Here is an 18071-nt window from a genome sequence, read left to right as displayed (position 1 = left end):
ATCAGCTGTGTTGGAGGACAGACCCAGTGTAGGCTCAGCTCAATAAACCTGCCGCTTATCAGCTGTTTTGGAGGACAGAGGCAGTATAGGCTCAACTCAATAAACCTGCCGCTCATCAGCTGTTTTGGAGGACAGAGGCGGTATAGGCTCAGCTCAATAAACCTGCCGCTCATCAGCTGTGTTGGAGGACAGACGCGATGTAGGCTCAGCTCAGTAAACCGGCCACGCATCAGCTATGTTGGAGGACAGACGCGGTGTAGGCTGAGGTGAGAATGGGCATCCGCAGTGCAGGGGTTTCTCTCACAGCGATCTCGCTGGACCCCTTTCCTCATGGCACACTCGGGAGGAGCCAGCCCCAAAGCTGTGCTGACTCATGACAACCGAGGGCCATGTGAGGCAGCAGAGGCCGCTGGCATCTCCTGTTAGCCTTCTCATTTCATTTAGGTGGTGATTCCCACCCTCTGTCTTCTGACACTTGAACGGCAGTCATCAGTAGGGGTAAAGGAGATTTCATTTGAATTCTGGCTTCTTCCTTCATCTCTTATATTTCAGTGGGTATCAGCCAAGGAACAGAGAACAGAATAGAAATGTGGCAGGAAAAGGCTAAAGGAGAAAGTAGAAAATGGCAATGTGGCCCCTACAGTATGGAACGTGCAGCAGTAAGGGTAGCCGTTGTCTCTGCTCTCAACGGTCCTAAAACCACGTTGCTGAGTAAAATCTTCAGGTCACCTCCAAACCATGCTGGCCAAAAAGAGCCTTGGGAAGAAGAAAGGCCCCCTAGACACATGCGCTTCCGGGTTTAAGCCCTGGGACCAAGCATGATTGGAATTTTAACTACTTGTATGCGAGCGTATTACGGATGAAGATGAAATCTACAGATTAAAATAGCTGGAATGAGCCTCTTCCGTAGAGTAGAGTTAGAGTCACCTGAAAGCATTTGCCTGCTCATCACTGATGTGCAGCTCGGAAGATAAATGCTGTACATTTGGAGCTTGAAAGAGTGACTTTCTTTCCGTTGAGGTTTGAGGTTGGTGATGGGAACACCATCACTTCCTTTGGCTAAATTTTAAAAGTTTTGCAAAAGTCGCAAGTTCCTGTCTTCCATAAGCTTTCACTAAAGAGCTTCCTGAACGCGAAAGAAACTCCTCCAATTATTTAAAATGATGTGGAGATTAATGTTTAGAAACAAAAAGCTCACAGGCCTGGTGAGTACGGTAGTAATGCCCTTGCTAATGAAGTTGCTGACTGTAAATATGTCCTGTGACTTAAAGGAATTCTTTCTTCGTTTCCATTTTCACAGGGCAAAAGTGACTCAGCTGCCTCCAAGACAAAGGTAGCTGGATCCGCAGAGGTAAGAAGCATTCCTGTGGGTTCGTTTTTTTCCACGTTCACGTGAGTTACATTTTTTTTTTAAAGTTAAACATGAAGTCTTGTTCAGTTTATTGAGTTGTTTCATGGTGCCCAGAGTCCAGCAAAGCAAGCCATGAAGAGCTTTTAGAAGGCTGGCCCACTCCACAGGAAAATGTGAATTTTTTGGTATCCTGTGGGGAATCCGAGTGCTTTGTGCAGTAATGTCCTTGTACAGCAGCGGCTGCCTAGCGTGCTAAACTGGGGATGTCATCGTGCGATGCATTATGATTTGAGTTTGATTCTGAATCTGTGCATCACTTTATGTCCAATATTCCTTTTAAAACTATGATGTGCCTTCAAAATAAGCTGGAATTACCAGAGGCAGAAGCGAGCCATGACAGTGAGGCAGAGGTGGGTGCTGAAGCTGCCCGGGGCTGTGTCTGCCCTCTGGGTTTGCAGGTTGGTTGCCGACTCGTGTGTGTGGCTCAGCAACAGTTTTTCTAGGAATTAGGACTAAAATAGATAATTTTAGATGGAGGTAGATTTCTCCTATTTCAAGCATCTATCTGGTTTTAATACCGTTATTAACAAAACTTTTTTGAAGATAGTTTAATGGCTGTTTTCAATCCCTTTGGACTGCATCACGCAGGTGAAATGTAATAAGTCAGTAATCATGCCACGTGCGGTTGTGATGCCATGGGATTGGTCATCCTTGGGGCCGCGCCTCTGCAGTGGTCGCCGCAGGCTAAATGGGTCTGCTCCCTGTAGGTGCCAAACGGGTCATTGGAAGTTGGTTTCTGGTTGGGCTTATTCTCATCTATGTTGATGCCTTAAACTGTGCTGTAGTTCATGTGAAACAAAAATACTCCTGATTTTCTGGCAGCTTTCCTGAAGCTAAAAAGCAAAAATATAATAATAATAATAATAAGGTTAAAAAGGTCTTCTGAGGACAGCATGAGCTCTGCCACAGGGATCTTGCTGGGCAGCGGGTGGCCCTCGGAGCTGCCCAGGGAGGGCACTGCACAAGGGTGTGTCTGCCTTTTCTCAGCACTGTCGCCGGGGCCTGCAAGTCCCTGACGGGAGAGGCCGAGTCCCGCCTGGTTTTAGGTGGTCCCAAATCCTGGAGGAGAGGTCCCTGCTGCATTCCATCACCAACAGTGCTTGACACTTGAATTCCACTGTTTTGCTTTTTCCATACTTGTGGTACTACTATCTGGGTGTGAATGCATTTTGCATAAGTTGAGTTTCCTTGTTGGACGTGGAACTTGTGTTTTGTATGGTTGATGGTGACTGTGCAAAGGTGATGAGTGGGCACACAGAATCTCAAGCTGGTTCTGACTATTTCAGCTAAGGGGTTAGGCAAATGGCTGACTCCCCAGTTTGGATTATGTCCTAACTTATATCAACTCAGCAAACAAGGCCTGCTGGCGTGGGAGGAACACAGTCTCCTTTCTCATAATCTCTTGTCAGTCTGGTCCATAATCTATTCAAGAAAAAAAGAGTCAGGCTGTAATTGGTGATTCTTAGCAAAACTTGATGTGGCTTTATCCAAATGTGTGACGAACTATGTTTCTTGGCAAATGAAAAAGTTTTATTATTATCTATATCATCCCAATCCACACCTAGCCTGAGCACTCTACAGAAAGATGACACGTTCCAATACTGGGTGTTTCTCCTCTCTTGGTCATAGCAGTGAGCGTTGGGCCAATGGCACAAGCATGGGTCTGGTGGGTGCTGCACACTGAGTTCAGGGCCGGGGTAGGGTGTGGGTGCCCTTGGAGAGCCGTTCCTTCCTAAATCAACAGCCAGGCCGGCCAGGTGTTAACCATAAGTGCCATAGTTGGAATTGGAAAGTGTTCCCAGGAGAGCGGCTGTTTCTGCCAGGACACTGCGTCTGGTCACATCCTAGGGTCAAAGCATGGGAGAACCCCAGGAACCATGTGGCCACAGGGTCTCTGTGGGCTGAGGGCCAGCAAAATCCCCTCCACTGCCTTTAGCCTTGGAGCAGGTTAAAATCCTGGCAATGTTCCCAAATTCGCTTTGAATTTGATAGGCAGGAACCCCGTCGGTTTAGGATAAAAAACGCAAATCAGATCTCACACAGGATCACCCAGGAGCAGTCCAGAAGTCTGACAAGGTAGAAAGGTAGCAGTGAATGCCAAATGAAGGCTTTAACTCTCCCTCTGCTGATCATTCTGGTTTGTTTTTTTTTTTTCCCTCTCTCTCTCCCTCCCTACCCACTCCTCTCTGTACATATTTTTAAAAAGACTCCTCGAAAGTTGATGTTCAACAGATTGTTATACCAGGTTAGAGGATTCCAGAGTCTTCTGCTGAAACTCCTAACACAGCCTGAGCCTCTGAGGCAGAGGCAGGTGCCCCTGCTGCTTCGCTAAGCAACATTCGGCTGCTCACCAGGACGGTCCCAGAAGCGTGGATGGCACTAACACAACAGTCAGCGTCCTTCATGGATTTTGCCTAATAAGTCCTGCAAGGTGCCTCTAGTTCCACAGCTAATTGTATGTCCTCTTTCTCCATCATGATTTCACTCTTTATGTATTTGCCTTTATAAAAAAATGAAATTTTAGAAGAGACACAAAGGAGGTTCCAGTTCCAAAGGGAGGATGTTTTCTTTTGTCCACACCCAACCTCAACCAGAACAGGAGGAGTTCGTCCCGGGCCACTGCTGCCCGCTGAGGCCCTCTCCGGGTCTCCTCCTCTTTCTTCCCTTTTCTTATGGCTTCGAAGGGAACACACATGCCCTGTGTTATAGAGCTGCATTGATCCACCACCTATCAATTGTGTAGGACTTGAATAAAGAAAAAGTAATTGTTCCTCAGATTTCCAGCTATTGGAAGGACAGAAATGTGAGCACCCTTATTACGGTGCAGCGGTGGCCAAGGTAGCGATTTTACACGTGGGGACACAGAGGCAGACTTCAGTCGTGGAACAATAAAACCCCCAAGCTTTGCACCCAAACAGTGAGAGCAGGCTCTGCCGTGGTTAGCAATCCATGCACACACTCTGTGTCGGCCGGCTGCCTGACACCAGGGTGTGTGTGTGTGTTTGCGGAGGTATTGTCTTTAGTTCTTAATAATTTGGGAAACAATGGTTCTTTTGTCAGGTAACTTGGTATGCAAATAGAATAATGAGGTGACTCAAACTCAGTCCTTAGGGAGCTGCAGTGCAGGGGCAAAGCCTGGAACATTGTGGACACTCAACACATTCTGGCTGAATGTTCACCCTTCCTGGGTCCCTTTGAGGCTTGCTGGCAAGTGGAGCCCAGTCTGAAGGGTTCCTGGGTGACAGCAGCATCCCTTAGCTGAGTCACAAAATTAATTTTCCGACTAGGATCCTGAAGGGAACACAAGCTGGCTTCTCCTTCCGTTTTGTCTTCCTCTAACCATGCTTTCACCTCTGGACCACATTGATCCGGTCCACACTGATCTGCGCAGCCTTTGTGGTCTTGGCTAGAGGGGTGATTTTTCTGTTTTCCTCTGTCTTTTTCATCAAATCGTTCCGTGCCTCTGCCTTGCAAGCTGAAGTGTGTGAGACGGTAGTCGCAGGTGTATTTGGCTTTTTGATGGCATTGTTCATGGGGAGGTGATAGGCTACACTAAAAACTGGGCAGAATCTCGGTAACAAAATGTAAAAGTCTGGTTCTTCAGTCTGTTTCCAGAGACAAAAATTCCAGTGTGGAGCCGTCTCTTCCCGCAGATAGCTGAGCCTTTCCTCTTTGCCAGGCCAGCTCCCAGGTAAGGAAGGGACCTTCATTCACTCTTGTGGCGGTGAGTTGGTGCAGACATCTGGGTGCAGCAGGGCTCGAGAGTTGGGAGGCGTGTTCCTTGGACTTGTAAACAAAGCCAAGGGAGGAGAGGCACATTAAGCCCGCAGGGCCATGCAGCTGGGTGCAGACACTGTGGGGTGAGTGGGGTGCTGAGGGAAGCTTCTGGAACAGGGGTGGTAGCAAAAGGAGATACTTGCAGCTAAAAAGGAGCACCTTGCAACCTCTGTGCTGTTGTGCATTCCATCCCCGAGCAACCACTGATGAGACAAATTCCTTTTCCTTCCTGTAGTTACTTGAGTCACTGGGTGGGCTTTCAAAATCTGTGCATTGCACTTCAGCAGAAAATAGTGGTGTGATCAGGGTTAGAATGTGAGCTAGAAAAATCCTTCGATTGAGGTCATACTTATAAATGTCTTTTTGGGATAGCTGGAGAAAAATCAAAAATTAAATTTAGGAAAAAAAAGTAGATCCAATGTTTTATCATATTCAGCTATAGCCCACCTCCTCACTCCTTATAGAAACAGGTAGGATTTTTAGAAAAAGTTTGAAAGGAAAACACACATGCACACAAATCCAGAAATTACCAAGGCTTTTCATTCAGTTGTAGGATTATATGTAATTTTTATTTTCTCCATATTTTTATAATTTCCAAATAAATCTATATTGCTAGTACAATAATTATATTTGAAAGTTAAATATAATTTAAGTTATAGGCTTAAAGTTAAGGCTCAACTTATTCTAAAAATTTTTAAATAGCACTATTATCATTGGGTGATAATATGGTACAGATTGAAGTTATTCAATATATCTTGGGTTTAGTGACGTGGATAGGACTTGTATCTCAGGCAATTTCGCCAACTGAAGGTATCCTCTATTCACTGACATGAAAAGAAGTATTGAATCCATTAATCAAACAAGTCACTGCCACTTACCAGTGCAACCCAAAAGACGTTGTCATGGTAATTATACACCTCAGGCTACCCAAAGGGAATGTTTTGTTTGGAATTTGTAATTCACCCTGAGAATTTCTTACATCATAATCACAGCCATTATGACATTGACCTTCAGTAAACTAGAAAGTGGGAAGTGTTTTGTTTGTAACAGGCTGGAGGACTGTGTCACCGTGAAGGGAGCGTACACTCAACCTCCCTTACCCTATTCAGAAGACCTGGTGGTCACTGAGTGCCTGCCTTTGCCCCAGCCAATTTTTTCATAATCACTGTTTCTTTATATTAATTTTAGTATTGCCATTTTACAGATGAGGAGATGAAGCTCAAAACAAATTAAGTAAATCGCTCAGTCATGCATCTCAAATGTGACGCTTAGCTCCATGTCTTTCAAAAAAGTAAGATGCTCTTTGAATTTTCTTAGTTAAATGCAGTTCCACATCTTACACCTTCTACACCACTTTAGGCCAGCACTTTCTAAATCAAGGTCTCAGAAAATAAGAGCTATCGGGAATGATGGTTATCCTTTATAATCTACTAAAAGTTAAACAAAGTCATTATCTTGTTATTACTGCAGGATTTATTGAGCCTCTATGTGTTCGTGCACACTGAGCCTGTCCCTGGGCTGCGGATGTAATAAGGAACCTATTTCTTCCCACACTAAGTGGGCAGCAGGGATCTTGGAGGTGGGAGCAGGTGCAGGGGCCACAGCTAAGGAGGGCTGACTGTGCTCGTGGCCGTGGGTTGTCACCACGCGTCCTGGAGCGTCCTCTACTTGAGGGCTGGTGTGCTGGGTGCGCCTGCTGACCTGCAGCCCTGGCAACATCTGGGAGCTTCCCTTGGCACTCGGCTTTGTGGAGTCCAGTGTCAGGAGCACTGTTTATGTGTCCAGAGATGCCGCACACACTACCCATGCTGGCCGGTCAGGTGGAGGCTCACTCCAGGGCTGTGGTTCTCTTCACGTGGCCTAACTTCTGGGTCCTTTCCTTGTTCAGCACAGTGGCTGTTCCTCCTGCCACCTGCCCTGGAGCTGGCAGGGAGGAGAAAGCCCCAGGCTGCAGCTGAGAGACCCAGGCGGGGTCGCCCCATTGGCCGTTTGGTCTTGGGAAAGTCATGCCACCTCCGTGGGTGTATGTTGAGAGGACAGAACTCGGTAGAGAAAACATCAAGGCTGCAGAAGTGCTTTGTTGTTCCTGCATATGTGTGTTGATTCACATGTATATGAACACACACACGTGTAGTGTGTAAATGTGTGAAATACGTAGCATGTGACTGTAGCCTGTGTTTACACAGGTGCTTGCATGGATGTAGGTGTCACTGTGGTGGCCGCTGTACGAGTCCCTGTGCCACATCTTCCTCGCATTGTCAGGGGTTGTGGGCTCATGGCTGCAGGCTCCTTCTGGTTTGTTTTTCACAGCGTGAGAGCACCCGGCTGTGCCTGGGGAAGTGCAGCCACACTCGGTGTGGTCAGTGACAGGGACCCTGACTCCTCCCCAACCCCCTGCTCCCTGCCCCACTCTGCTTCCCCACCTAGGCCTGGGGCATGGCCTCCAGCCTTCCTGCAACCACCCTCGCCTGCCTTCTCACTGTGGCCAGATTTCACTCCTTCAGCTTCACTGAGCTGCCTTGTGAGGAGAGAAGCGCGGGTCCCATGCTGTTAGACCTGATCTCCGCAGTCCAGCACCTCCTCAGGGCTTGCCGTTCTTGACACCTTCCTTTAGGGAGCACCCTGCTCCTTGGCCACCCTGGGGCAGAACCTCACAGTCTTCCTCTTCACGCACCTCCTGGTGTTCTTCCCTCTGCCCATCACTAAAATGTCCCTGGCCTTCAATGACCCTGACCACACTGTGGCGTGCAGTGCCACGGCTCTTCCCAGCTCTGAGCTGGGGCTCAGCCTCATTTCTCTCACCCTCTGACTCATGCCCTCCCCAGCGGGAGTGGAGTCCCAGCACCACATGGTCCTCAGAGCGGGGAGCGACGCAAGGCACGGGGTACTGCGAAGCCCCGCACATGGCAATTCCTCATGCTCACAACTCCCCAAACACTTCACATTCTTTCCAGCTGAACAACAAGAACCCTAACAGAAGTTGCTTTATAGCAGGTCATGGACAGTGTTGTGTCGGCCACACAATTCAGCATTTGGTGGTGGACATGGACAAGGCCGGTTGTGCCATCATGGATCTGAAAACAATCTTTAAAGGACTGCTGGGTGCGCCTCTTTCTTGAGGTACATGGACAGGCACAGTTCTGGATTTGCTGGGATTGTTTGCACTTGGTTATTATCATGGGACCCTTGGGACTTGATTTGTAACAGCGAACTAACAAGGTCATCGCCGTTCATCTGTGTGGTGCCTCGCTGCTTACAAAATGCCTTTTCTCAATGCTCTTATCTGTACAGGGAGGAGGTAAAGAAATTGACAGCTCTTTCTTACTAACTTTCGGTGTCCAAGGTTGTTCCCCCAAGGAAATCCAGGTTTCCCTTCTTTGCTCCTGTTTTTCCTTTGCTTTTCTTTGGTAAATCCTTATAGAATACTGACTATGTTCTCAGCACCTTACAGTGCGAACTCGTGTGACCCTCACAACCAGAGGAAGTAGTCACTCTCATTACTGCTTTCTCCCATTCTACAGATGAGAGCATGGAGGCAATTAAGTTGTACCAGGTGACACAGCGACGTGGTGGAGTTGTGGATTTGAACCGAGCCATGTGGCTTTAGGGTCTTAACTGTGATTCTATGATGTAGACATTTACTGAAATCAAAGATAATTTATTCTTGCAATTTATTTTGTGGAAATCACATTTTTCCATTTTCTTAATGTAACCCTTTAATGACTCCAAAAGATTTTAAAATTATTCTTAACCTTGCTTTTTCCGTGCTAAGTGAATGCCCCCTAACAGGCTTCAGCTAAACCTGGAAACCAGAACCTGTAAGACAGGAAATGTTTCCTTCGATGATGCTGATACTGCTGCTGGGACTTCTCCGTTACTGGTCCCAAATATTTTTAGTTTAAGACTGTCTGTTTGAAATTTAATGACAATAAATCACAGACCCCACCTTATAGTAGCTATATTTTTGCTATCCATGCATTGAGGAGAGCTGCTGAACCCATCAATGACTTCCAAAGAAAACTGGACTTTATTCATGCTTGCAGCTATTATCACAGAAGCCTGTGAAACCGTTTCTTTGACCTATGGAAAGTCACCTGTGTACCTGTGTTTCCACCTGCGCTCTGCGGTAGCCTTGGTGCCCACAGGCCTCAGATCTCGTGGTGCAAGGCTCAGGGTCATGGCTTGCTCCCCTTTCCATGTTGACTCCTGAAAGTCAGGGCAGGAGTGAAGGTCGTTTCCAGGGAGTGGACCGGATGGGAAGGTGCTATTTCTTCTCTGTGGAGCTGTTGATTTATTTACCTGTGAACTGGGAGCAAACAGGACTTTCACGTGAGGCTGAGTGAGTCTCTCAGGGACCGCGGTGCACAGCAGGGTGTAACCCTGGTGCTGGCTTACAGCTCGGTGCAAGATCCTGAGTGATTCAAGATCAGCTCCATAAGGGAAAATGAGGCCAGTTTCCCAAGATACTTTCACTTAAGAACGTGACTTTACACACTCCATGTGCTAGGGACCATGCCAGGTGCTGTGGGGGAATTTGAACTTCATGTTCTCTCCTCCCTTTAACATGCACACACATACACATGCGCATAGACATACAAACACACACGCACACTGCATGCACACAAACATGCATACTGATTGCCTTGAACAGTGCTAAGGTTGAGCCAACATGGCTAAGTGGTAAAGAGCGGCCACGATTTGGTTTTGCGTCTGAGGGAGAATGTGGTAAAATGTGAGGAGACTGAGGGAGGGGTGGACACAGGGACACCACTGTCCTAGTGCCTGGGCTGTGTGGCCTTTTTGGGCCTCAGTTTCCTTTTGGCAAAACCAGTACCTAAGGTTTCTGTCACTTGTCTTGGTCCAGATGGGACAGACTGTGTACCTCTGTGGTGACACCAGGGCCTCCCTGTGTCAGGACCTACTTCTCACTCCTGTCTGCAAGGCTTCTTTCCCATGAGGTCACCAGCAGGGCTATCCTGAGCCACTTTCTCAGAGATCCAGGGGGCTGGGAGACAAGGTTACCCCATCTGGAGCTCTACCCTCCCTGGGCTCTTTGTTCTCGCCATGAGACTGGGGTGCAGGGGATAACTTGCACCCTCCACACTGCCTCAAATGCCAGGAGACACTTCCCTTCCACTCCATTCCCAATGGATAGGACACAGCCATACGGTCCCACCTTCCTGTCTCCCCGGGGCCTAGGAAGGGGAAAGGCACAGCTCACTCCCAGCGGTGTCTTCAACAAAGGCTAAAGTCATCCGTCTGATTCTCTATGGGTCCAAAGATATGGAAGTGAACTACTAGGTTTTCCAGAGGAAGACACAAAATATTGCTTCCAGGCTGAGCTGCTGATGGGCTAATGGAAACACGAAACAGGTGCTTTCTGCTGCATGGTGGTCGTTTATTCTTTGGGCTGAATTGTGTGAGCATTTTGGTTCTGCTGCTGGAAGATGGATGCTTACATGACAACAATAGCAATGCTTTTAAAGCCATAGCCAATACAGTGGTAGCTGCTTTTCACCAATTAGCCAGAGATGTTTTCAAAATAATGTCTTTAAAAATGTATTTGGTAAATGAGTAAGCCAAGATTGTTATAAAGATTTCCCATGGCATAAAATAAAAGGTGGCCAGGTGGGGTGGCCCCTGCCTGTAATCCCAGCACTTTAGGAGGCTGAGGCGAGTGGATCACTTGAGATCGGGAGTTCGAGACCAGCCTGAGCAACATGGTGAAATCCTGTCTCTACTAAAAATAAAAAATTTAGCCGGATGTGGTGGCACGTGCCTATCATCCCAGCTACTTGAGAGGCTAAAATACAAGAATTGCTTAAACCCAGGAGGCGGAGGTTGTAGTGAGCCAAGATCACACCACTGTACTCCAGCCTGGGCGACAAAGCGAGACTCGGTCTCAAAAATAAATAAAAGGCAATTTCTTGCCATCATCACCATGACAACATTCAGTTTACAAACTCACATCCACCTGTGATTAAATGCCATTAAAAATGAAAGGTTTCCATTGCAAACCCTCTAGCTCTCACACGACCACCATTTAGCCAGAGACCAAAGGCCTGATTGATTTTGCTAATGCACTTTCAAAAGTACCAAGTCCTGGAAAATTTCCTTTTAATTCTTATGGAAGTTTGGATTGAATTGCATTTAGGATAACTGTAAATACAGGTACCAAAAACCAAATCACTGTAGTTGAGGATTATTCAGACCCTTTGCGTCTCCATTTCCCCCATCCGATTCTCCTTTCCCCAACTCAGTATCCATGCACGTTGCCATCAGGTTGGAAATGGGAAGAGGGATTGCCAGTGACCAGGCTATTTTAAGCAATTCCAGCAAAATATGTGGTGCAGGAAAGATGAGCATTTTTGGCCGAGTCATTTTCAAGCTTTCCTGTGGCTTGCAGTAATCTAACCTATGCTGGTTTCCTGTTGCCAGGAACGATAGAATTGACCTGGAGTCCTCACAGTCTCAAACCAGAACGCGATGGGGGCGGGGGTGGTGCTCACATACTCTGTGCGATGATCTCATCACCCTGACATTCAGTAGATAGCTTTGGTGAGTTCATCTTTGATGTAGTTCAATTGCTTTGCTTGACTCTTGGGTATTTTTTCTTTGGGGATTAGACCAGCTCAGTATATCCTTAAAAGAAGATGTTTACACAATTGTAAACACAATGTTTACAATTTCTTAAGAAGCCTTTTAATTTTACTCTGTGTGCAAAATATCCTAAGGAAATATTTGTTCACCAAAGTGAGCCCACCTTTGTCTCTCCAAATCGCCATTCCCCAGGGGCCACTGATTTACCTAACCTGGGAACATTTCCCTACATGAGCTATGCATCTTTGCCAACCAATCGAGTAGGTTCCAGACAGCGAAAAGAAACCTTCCATTTTCATTCCTGTGTATTTGAAACAATACCGGGGCCCCAACACCACACCCTCAAACAAAAATTTAGTAAAAATTTCTAAATCTCCATCAAACCTGAATACTATATATTTTAAAATTAAAGTATTTATGAAGGACCACAGAGTTAAGTTTTTAGGAAAATATATTGTCCTCCTTCGACACTTAGAAATCCCGTGCAGTAGGGCTTCACAAAACACAAACCTCTCTATACGATGGGAATGGCACTGTATTGACCACTAGGCGAGGATACGGACTGGGTTGCAGCTGCATCTTCCACAGGAGCTGAGGCTGCAGCTAGTGGTAGACGGTGTGAGAAGACACCACCAGTGTGTTTCCAGGAAGCAGGAGTGCCTATTTCTGTGAAAGGCTGCACATGTATTTTAAGATCCAGCATTTTCAAAGAGGTGAAATGTGGATGTGCATTCATTTCAGGGAAAAGGAACAGAACTGGGATTGTTTTAAAGCTCCTGATGATTTGACAGAGAGAAGTCAAGGCTGAAACACTCCCGCAGTGCTGAGACCCAAATAAAATCACGCATGCGAAATTTGGTGAGACTGGAAAGAGCCTTAGTTTCTATTAATCTCCTGGTGTTGTTATTTTGTGCCAGCAAAAGTAGCAAAAGGTAATTGAGAAATTTTGGAAGACAGAGGCATTTTCTTCTGTTGCCATAACTTGGCCTGTGAACAAACCGTGCTCTCTTCTCAAAGTAACAGCTCAGAAGTGTGACCGTTCTGCTTAGAACGTAATATTTGCCAACGACTCCAGAATAGAAAAAAAAGTGTATATCATGGCAGATGTATGGCATATGTTTCTAAAAACGTTATATTATAGATTCTTAATAAAGTTCCTATAGTGGAAAGCAGGGTTAATGAAAATGATACCTTACAAAGTCCCTCTGAAGGACTGACCAAAGCTCCTTTCAGTTGTTATTTACCTCAAGTATGTATGTATCTGTATAGACCACACACACCTGCACACACACAGGGACGCACACACACACACACGAATGCAACATTGACCTGGATAAATGAGTTTTAATCAGCTCTGCATTCAAAGGAAAGAACATACGCCATGTGTGCTCTGGAAGCCACAAAATGGGTGAAAAGTTGTTTTGGTAGACCCGTTTCCTGAAATAGCAACCACTGGAGAAAGGACAATTGCACTTCAACTATTTCTGTCTGATTGGGAAGGAAATATTCTTTATCTCAATGTCTTGGAATAGGAAGGTGTGGACAGGACCCCGTCTTTCAGCACCGCACTGCCCTAAATCAAGGCCATTTCTATCCATTTCAGTCTTAAATTTCCTCTTTGCCCTTGATTCCTTCTTTTCACGTCCTGTGTTTTTATATCTGTTTATTTCCATACCTGCATCCTTAGCCATGACCTCTACTGTCTGTCATCTCAAAGGCGATTGTCAGTTGGTAGGTCTCTTCTGTTGCATCTGTAGGTTTTCAGAGAAGGCTGTTTATGTATTAACAAGAAGCTATACCAGTAAGCAAAGGAAACTCTGCCAGTGTCCTGGGTCTGACTCTGAACCTGCCGCCTGCACTCAGCAGCTGCCAATCACGTGGAGCCCTGGACACTTCTGACGGCACCAAGGCAGGGCTCCATGGCAAGTGAAAGCAAGAAAGGGGCCGATGTTCTGGAAACGTGGGAACTCAGTTTTGATCAGGAAAACAAAGCAAATGTTTATGTTAGCCAGAGAGGATATATCCGAGTTAGCCCAGGAGGAGGTTGGAGAGAGAGCGTGCGTGCCTGTGCACGTGCCTGTCTCTGGGGCAGAGGCATCATCTGAAGGGGTAATACAGGGTGATGCCATCCTTGCACCCTTGGTGTGCATTCATTGACCCAGCGCCGCCTAAATAAATAAGCAACCATTTTCATTCACCTTCCTCCTACCACTGGCTCCTCCTTTCTGTTTAAATGACACAGAGAAGGACCGAGGTGTCTTTTCATGTGCTGCTAAGGCACGTTGCCAGCCTGGCTGTGGGCAGGTGGGCAGGTGTGCATTGGCGAGGACCTCAGGCCTGCCCCTCAGAGTGTCTTTGACGGTTTCTGACATTTGATTGACTCCAAGTGACGCTTCTGCTTTGCCGTCTTCTGCCAGATGTTGTGTTCCAGCCTGCTGGGATTCGGAGCAGCATGAGTAACTTCGCGTTTGCATCAGAGGAGATGGCCAGCCTCGGGGCTGAGGTTTTCTCAGCTTCTCTCCTTTGGTTCTGAGTTTGCAAAAGGGGCGTTTTGTCTGCAGCCAGAGCATTTTCACCTCACAGCTGGTGCCTATGAGGGGCAGGGCTCCTGGCTTGGGAATCTGTGGCTGCCCGGAGAGGGGTGAGGGGAGGGAAGAGGGGCTGTGCGGTGCAGCTGCCTGGTGAGGGCGGGCGCAGCAGCCCAAGAGGTGATAAAAGGAGTGGCGGCTGCCCTGGCAGAATGGCTGGACGGCGAGGCGAGCCCGGCCCCAGGGCCCTGGGGAGTGCATCATGATGATCAGGCTACCGCACAAGAAGCTGCAGAGACTGTTCCTCAGAAAGGTAAGGGAGGGCGCGGGGGAAATGGAGGTCCCAGGGAGCTTGGCAGTTTTTATTTACTGCCGGGAAATCACAGGTGTGACAGAGCTTGCGGGGCCAGGGGCAGGCTGTTTTCTGGGCAGAGTGGAATCTCACAGATCATGAACACAGGTCTTGGAGCGGTGCCAAGAGCAGGTCCGCGTGTCTGGCTGGCCGAAGTTTGCCTTGTTTTTAATTTATCTTGTATTTGAGCCCAAGAAAACTTAATATTTCTGTTCCCAAGTGTATTTTCACAACTGAGGGGAAGGGTGTCCGGAATTTTTCTGCGAGTGCAGAAGCAAAGGGGAGAAAATATGACAAAGCTGATGTTTATTTTTACTGTTACTAAAAGGTAAAGTTTTGAGTGAAGAGAACCAACTCATCAAGAGCTAGCAGTTTGCCCTTTAAAAAATTGTTTCTACTTTTTTTTTTTTAATGGTGAAATGTGTGTAAGATTTTTCAGTTTTAACCATTTTTAAGTGCATAGTTCAGTGGCATTAAGTACATTCACACCGGGCAGCCACCAGCACCGCCATCTCCAGGACGTTTTCATCATCCCAAACTGAAGCTCTGTTCCCATTAAACACTCCTCGTTCCTCCCACCCTTGAGGTTGCCCATTTTATTTTAGTATTTATTTTTATTTTATTTTATTTTTTGAGACGGAGTTTCGCTCTTGTTGCCCAGGCTGGAGTGCAATGGCGCGATCTCGGCTCACCGCAACCTCCACCTCCTGGGTTCAAGCGATTCTCCTGCTTCAGCCTCCTAAGTAGCTGGGATTACAGGCATGCACCACCACGCCTGGCTAATTTTGTATTTTTATTGGAGACGGGGTTTCTCCATGTTGGTCAGGCTGGTCTCAAACTCCTGACCTCAGGTGATCCATCCACCTTGGCCTCCCAAAGAAGTGGGATTACAGGTGTGAGCCACTGCACCCGGCCGAGGTTGCCCATTTTTAAGTGAGTTAACCCAAACACGTTTATAATCACATGTAGTCAGAGTGCGTCAGATTAGAATCCAAACCAGGTCGTGCTAATTGCTCCTACAATCTGTTGAGAAACTGCCGTTAAGTGGATCTCACGTAATTCTTTTTAAAAAGAAAAAATATGAAATACAGTGTTCTAGAAATCACTGACAGACCCATGGGTATAACATTATTTTGAAAGAAAAATCTATGACTTTCCAACTGTGTGCACATTTTTTTTTTTTTTTTCTTTTTGAGATGGAGTCTCACTCTGTCACCCAGGCTCTGGAGTGCAGTGTCTCAATCTTGGCTGACTGCAAGCTCCGCCTCCCGGGTTCATGCCATTCTGCCTCAGCCTCCTGAGTAGCTGGGACGACAGGCGCCGCCACCACACCCAGCTAATTTTTTGTATTTTTAGTAGAGACGGGGTTTCACGGTGTTAGCCAGGACGGTCTCGATGTCCTGACCTCGTGATCCACCCGCCTCGGCCACAAAATATAATTTTAAGGAATATTTACATTTTATTTTGAAATTACTCCTAAAATAATGTTATTTTAAATAATTATATAAGGTGAATGAAAGTTGTTTACTTTAACTTTTGGGATTAAGAAAACTGAGTGTAAAGAAAACAACTGGCTCATCCACACGTGACAAGCACAGACAGGTCTCTAAGTGTGAGTTCCAGCTCCTTACCCAGCTCAGCCCTGAGTCTCTTACATCTTGTCACCAGCTTCTCATGCAGTTGTTTGCTTTGATTTAAATAAAGTCACATCAGTGCGGGTATTTCCTTATTGACATCCCATCTTATGTCCAAAAGATGTCAGTAAACTTACCTGTATTTCATACAAGGCTAAGCCGATCAGTGAGTGTGTCTGTTCGGGTGAAGGAGAGGAGGAGGAGGAGTGGTAGGAAGCTGGGCCGGAGCGGAGTCGCCACGGTGCATGTCGAAAGGATCCCCAGCCCTGCGGAAGGTGGGCCTGGGTCTGACTCTGAGATTGCTGGATTCTCAAGGACTGGAGCACAGCAGGGCAGGCTGGAAACACAAAAACAAAACAAGCAAAATAAATAAACCCCAGTTGTGTAGGTAAACACATCTATTTCTGTTCTGAGCCCTGCGAGAAACATCTCCCGCTGGTCCTCCTAGAGAGGTCACCGGATAAAGGAGTGAGCACCCTGAACAGTATCCATCTAGGAGGTGCTATGCAGTAAGGCTAAAACAGAAAGCAGAGAAAGCACTCCTACCGAGAATCCACACTGCAGAGGCCAGCAAGCTGCCCTTGGAAGATCTGCCTTCACCCCAGGGGCCATCGGAGGCCACCTAGAAATATGCGTGGAAGCAAACCTCCGGGCGGCCCTCCACGGCTTTGGCTGAGAGAATTATACATTTGTTGGAATTCAGTGGTCCCGGGTCTGGGCTCCTTGACAAGCACAGGATTATAGATTTTCTGTGCTCCAGGTTACGAGGAGGGGCCCATGCAATCTGGAAGCTGGAAGGGGTCATTGAAATCACATAGCCCATCCCCTTCATTTCACACATGAGGAGGCTGAGGCCCTGACAGTTGAGATTCATGACCCAAGTTCATGGGAACTCACCCAGGAGCACACTTTTCAAATGCAAATTGGCCAATCCAGAGCCCACCCCCACCACCTCCTTTATGGACTCTCACACTCTGGCCCACATCCCCCTGCCCTAATTCTCCTAGCACCCAGTACCAGCCAGCCAGGGCAACCCTTTGTCCAGCAGGGCCCACGGGAAGTGCCCATACCAGTCAGTCCCATGCAGGCTCAGCCTGGTTCACCTGTTTCTTTCCCAGAAGTCACGTGAAAGGCCCCTGTCCATGCATCCCTGCACCCCCTCTGCCTCCAGACAGGCTCAGTGCATCACTGAGTGGTCCCCAGGGCTTGGCCGCCTCCCTTGGGGCCTGTGAGTAACAAACTCTCTTTTTGATGACAGTTGTCTCCTGACCTGTTGCCCTGCCACACCTGAATAATAATAAAGCTTAAGTTTTAAAATACTGTCACTTGTTTTTAAAACTGGTACCTTTTGTTTATTCAAGATTCTTCCAACATACATATTGTGGGAAATGCAAAAATAGGTGAGAATTGTGTCTGAGAAACCATTCCAGGCACTAAGGCGGTCCCAGGCATAGTCATCGCTGCATGTACCTCGGGCCTCAGGGAGACTGAGGTCTTGTTTGGCTGGGGCTCGGGGCTAGGTTCCCACGGGAAGAGGGACGGCACAGGAGTGCATTACAGATCAAGTTCAAGCATGACCAAGGGCATTTTCCAGAATTTGCGTTCCTCATCATGCTTGTGTTGGGTTAGTACGTTTCTGACAGTCGTCTCTCTTGAAATTTCAGGGAAGTGGGCATCTTCTTTTAGAGGATCCCAGAACTCTTGATCTGTTATTATTAACCGTGATAGCTCATGGGCAAGGCAGCTTAGTGTGTTTTCCCGTTTCATAG

The 18071-nt window shown here is 47.1% G+C and overlaps 1 protein-coding gene across 2 annotated transcripts in view; it reads left to right on the top strand.

Annotated features, from left to right (window-relative positions):
- RPS6KA2 (ribosomal protein S6 kinase A2) overlaps positions 1–18071 on the top strand; it is a 440283-nt gene that overhangs the window by 90344 nt on the left and 331868 nt on the right. Inside the window, exons 1-2 of one of the 2 annotated variants that reach the window (XM_023223589.2) lie at positions 1084–1205; positions 1301–1351. In XM_023223589.2, the coding sequence (XP_023079357.1) occupies positions 1161–1205; positions 1301–1351 (96 nt within the window). In that variant the 5' untranslated portion in view covers positions 1084–1160. Of the gene's footprint in view, positions 1–1083; positions 1206–1300; positions 1352–18071 lie in introns of those variants that run through there. The other variant, XM_023223586.2, reaches the window with a different exon arrangement.

Source organism: Piliocolobus tephrosceles, chromosome 5 (genome assembly GCF_002776525.5).
Source record: "Piliocolobus tephrosceles isolate RC106 chromosome 5, ASM277652v3, whole genome shotgun sequence".
NCBI classification, from domain to species: domain Eukaryota; kingdom Metazoa; phylum Chordata; class Mammalia; order Primates; family Cercopithecidae; genus Piliocolobus; species Piliocolobus tephrosceles.
The sequence above is the reverse complement of the archived record's forward strand: the minus strand, read 5'-3'. Positions and strand labels throughout refer to the sequence as shown.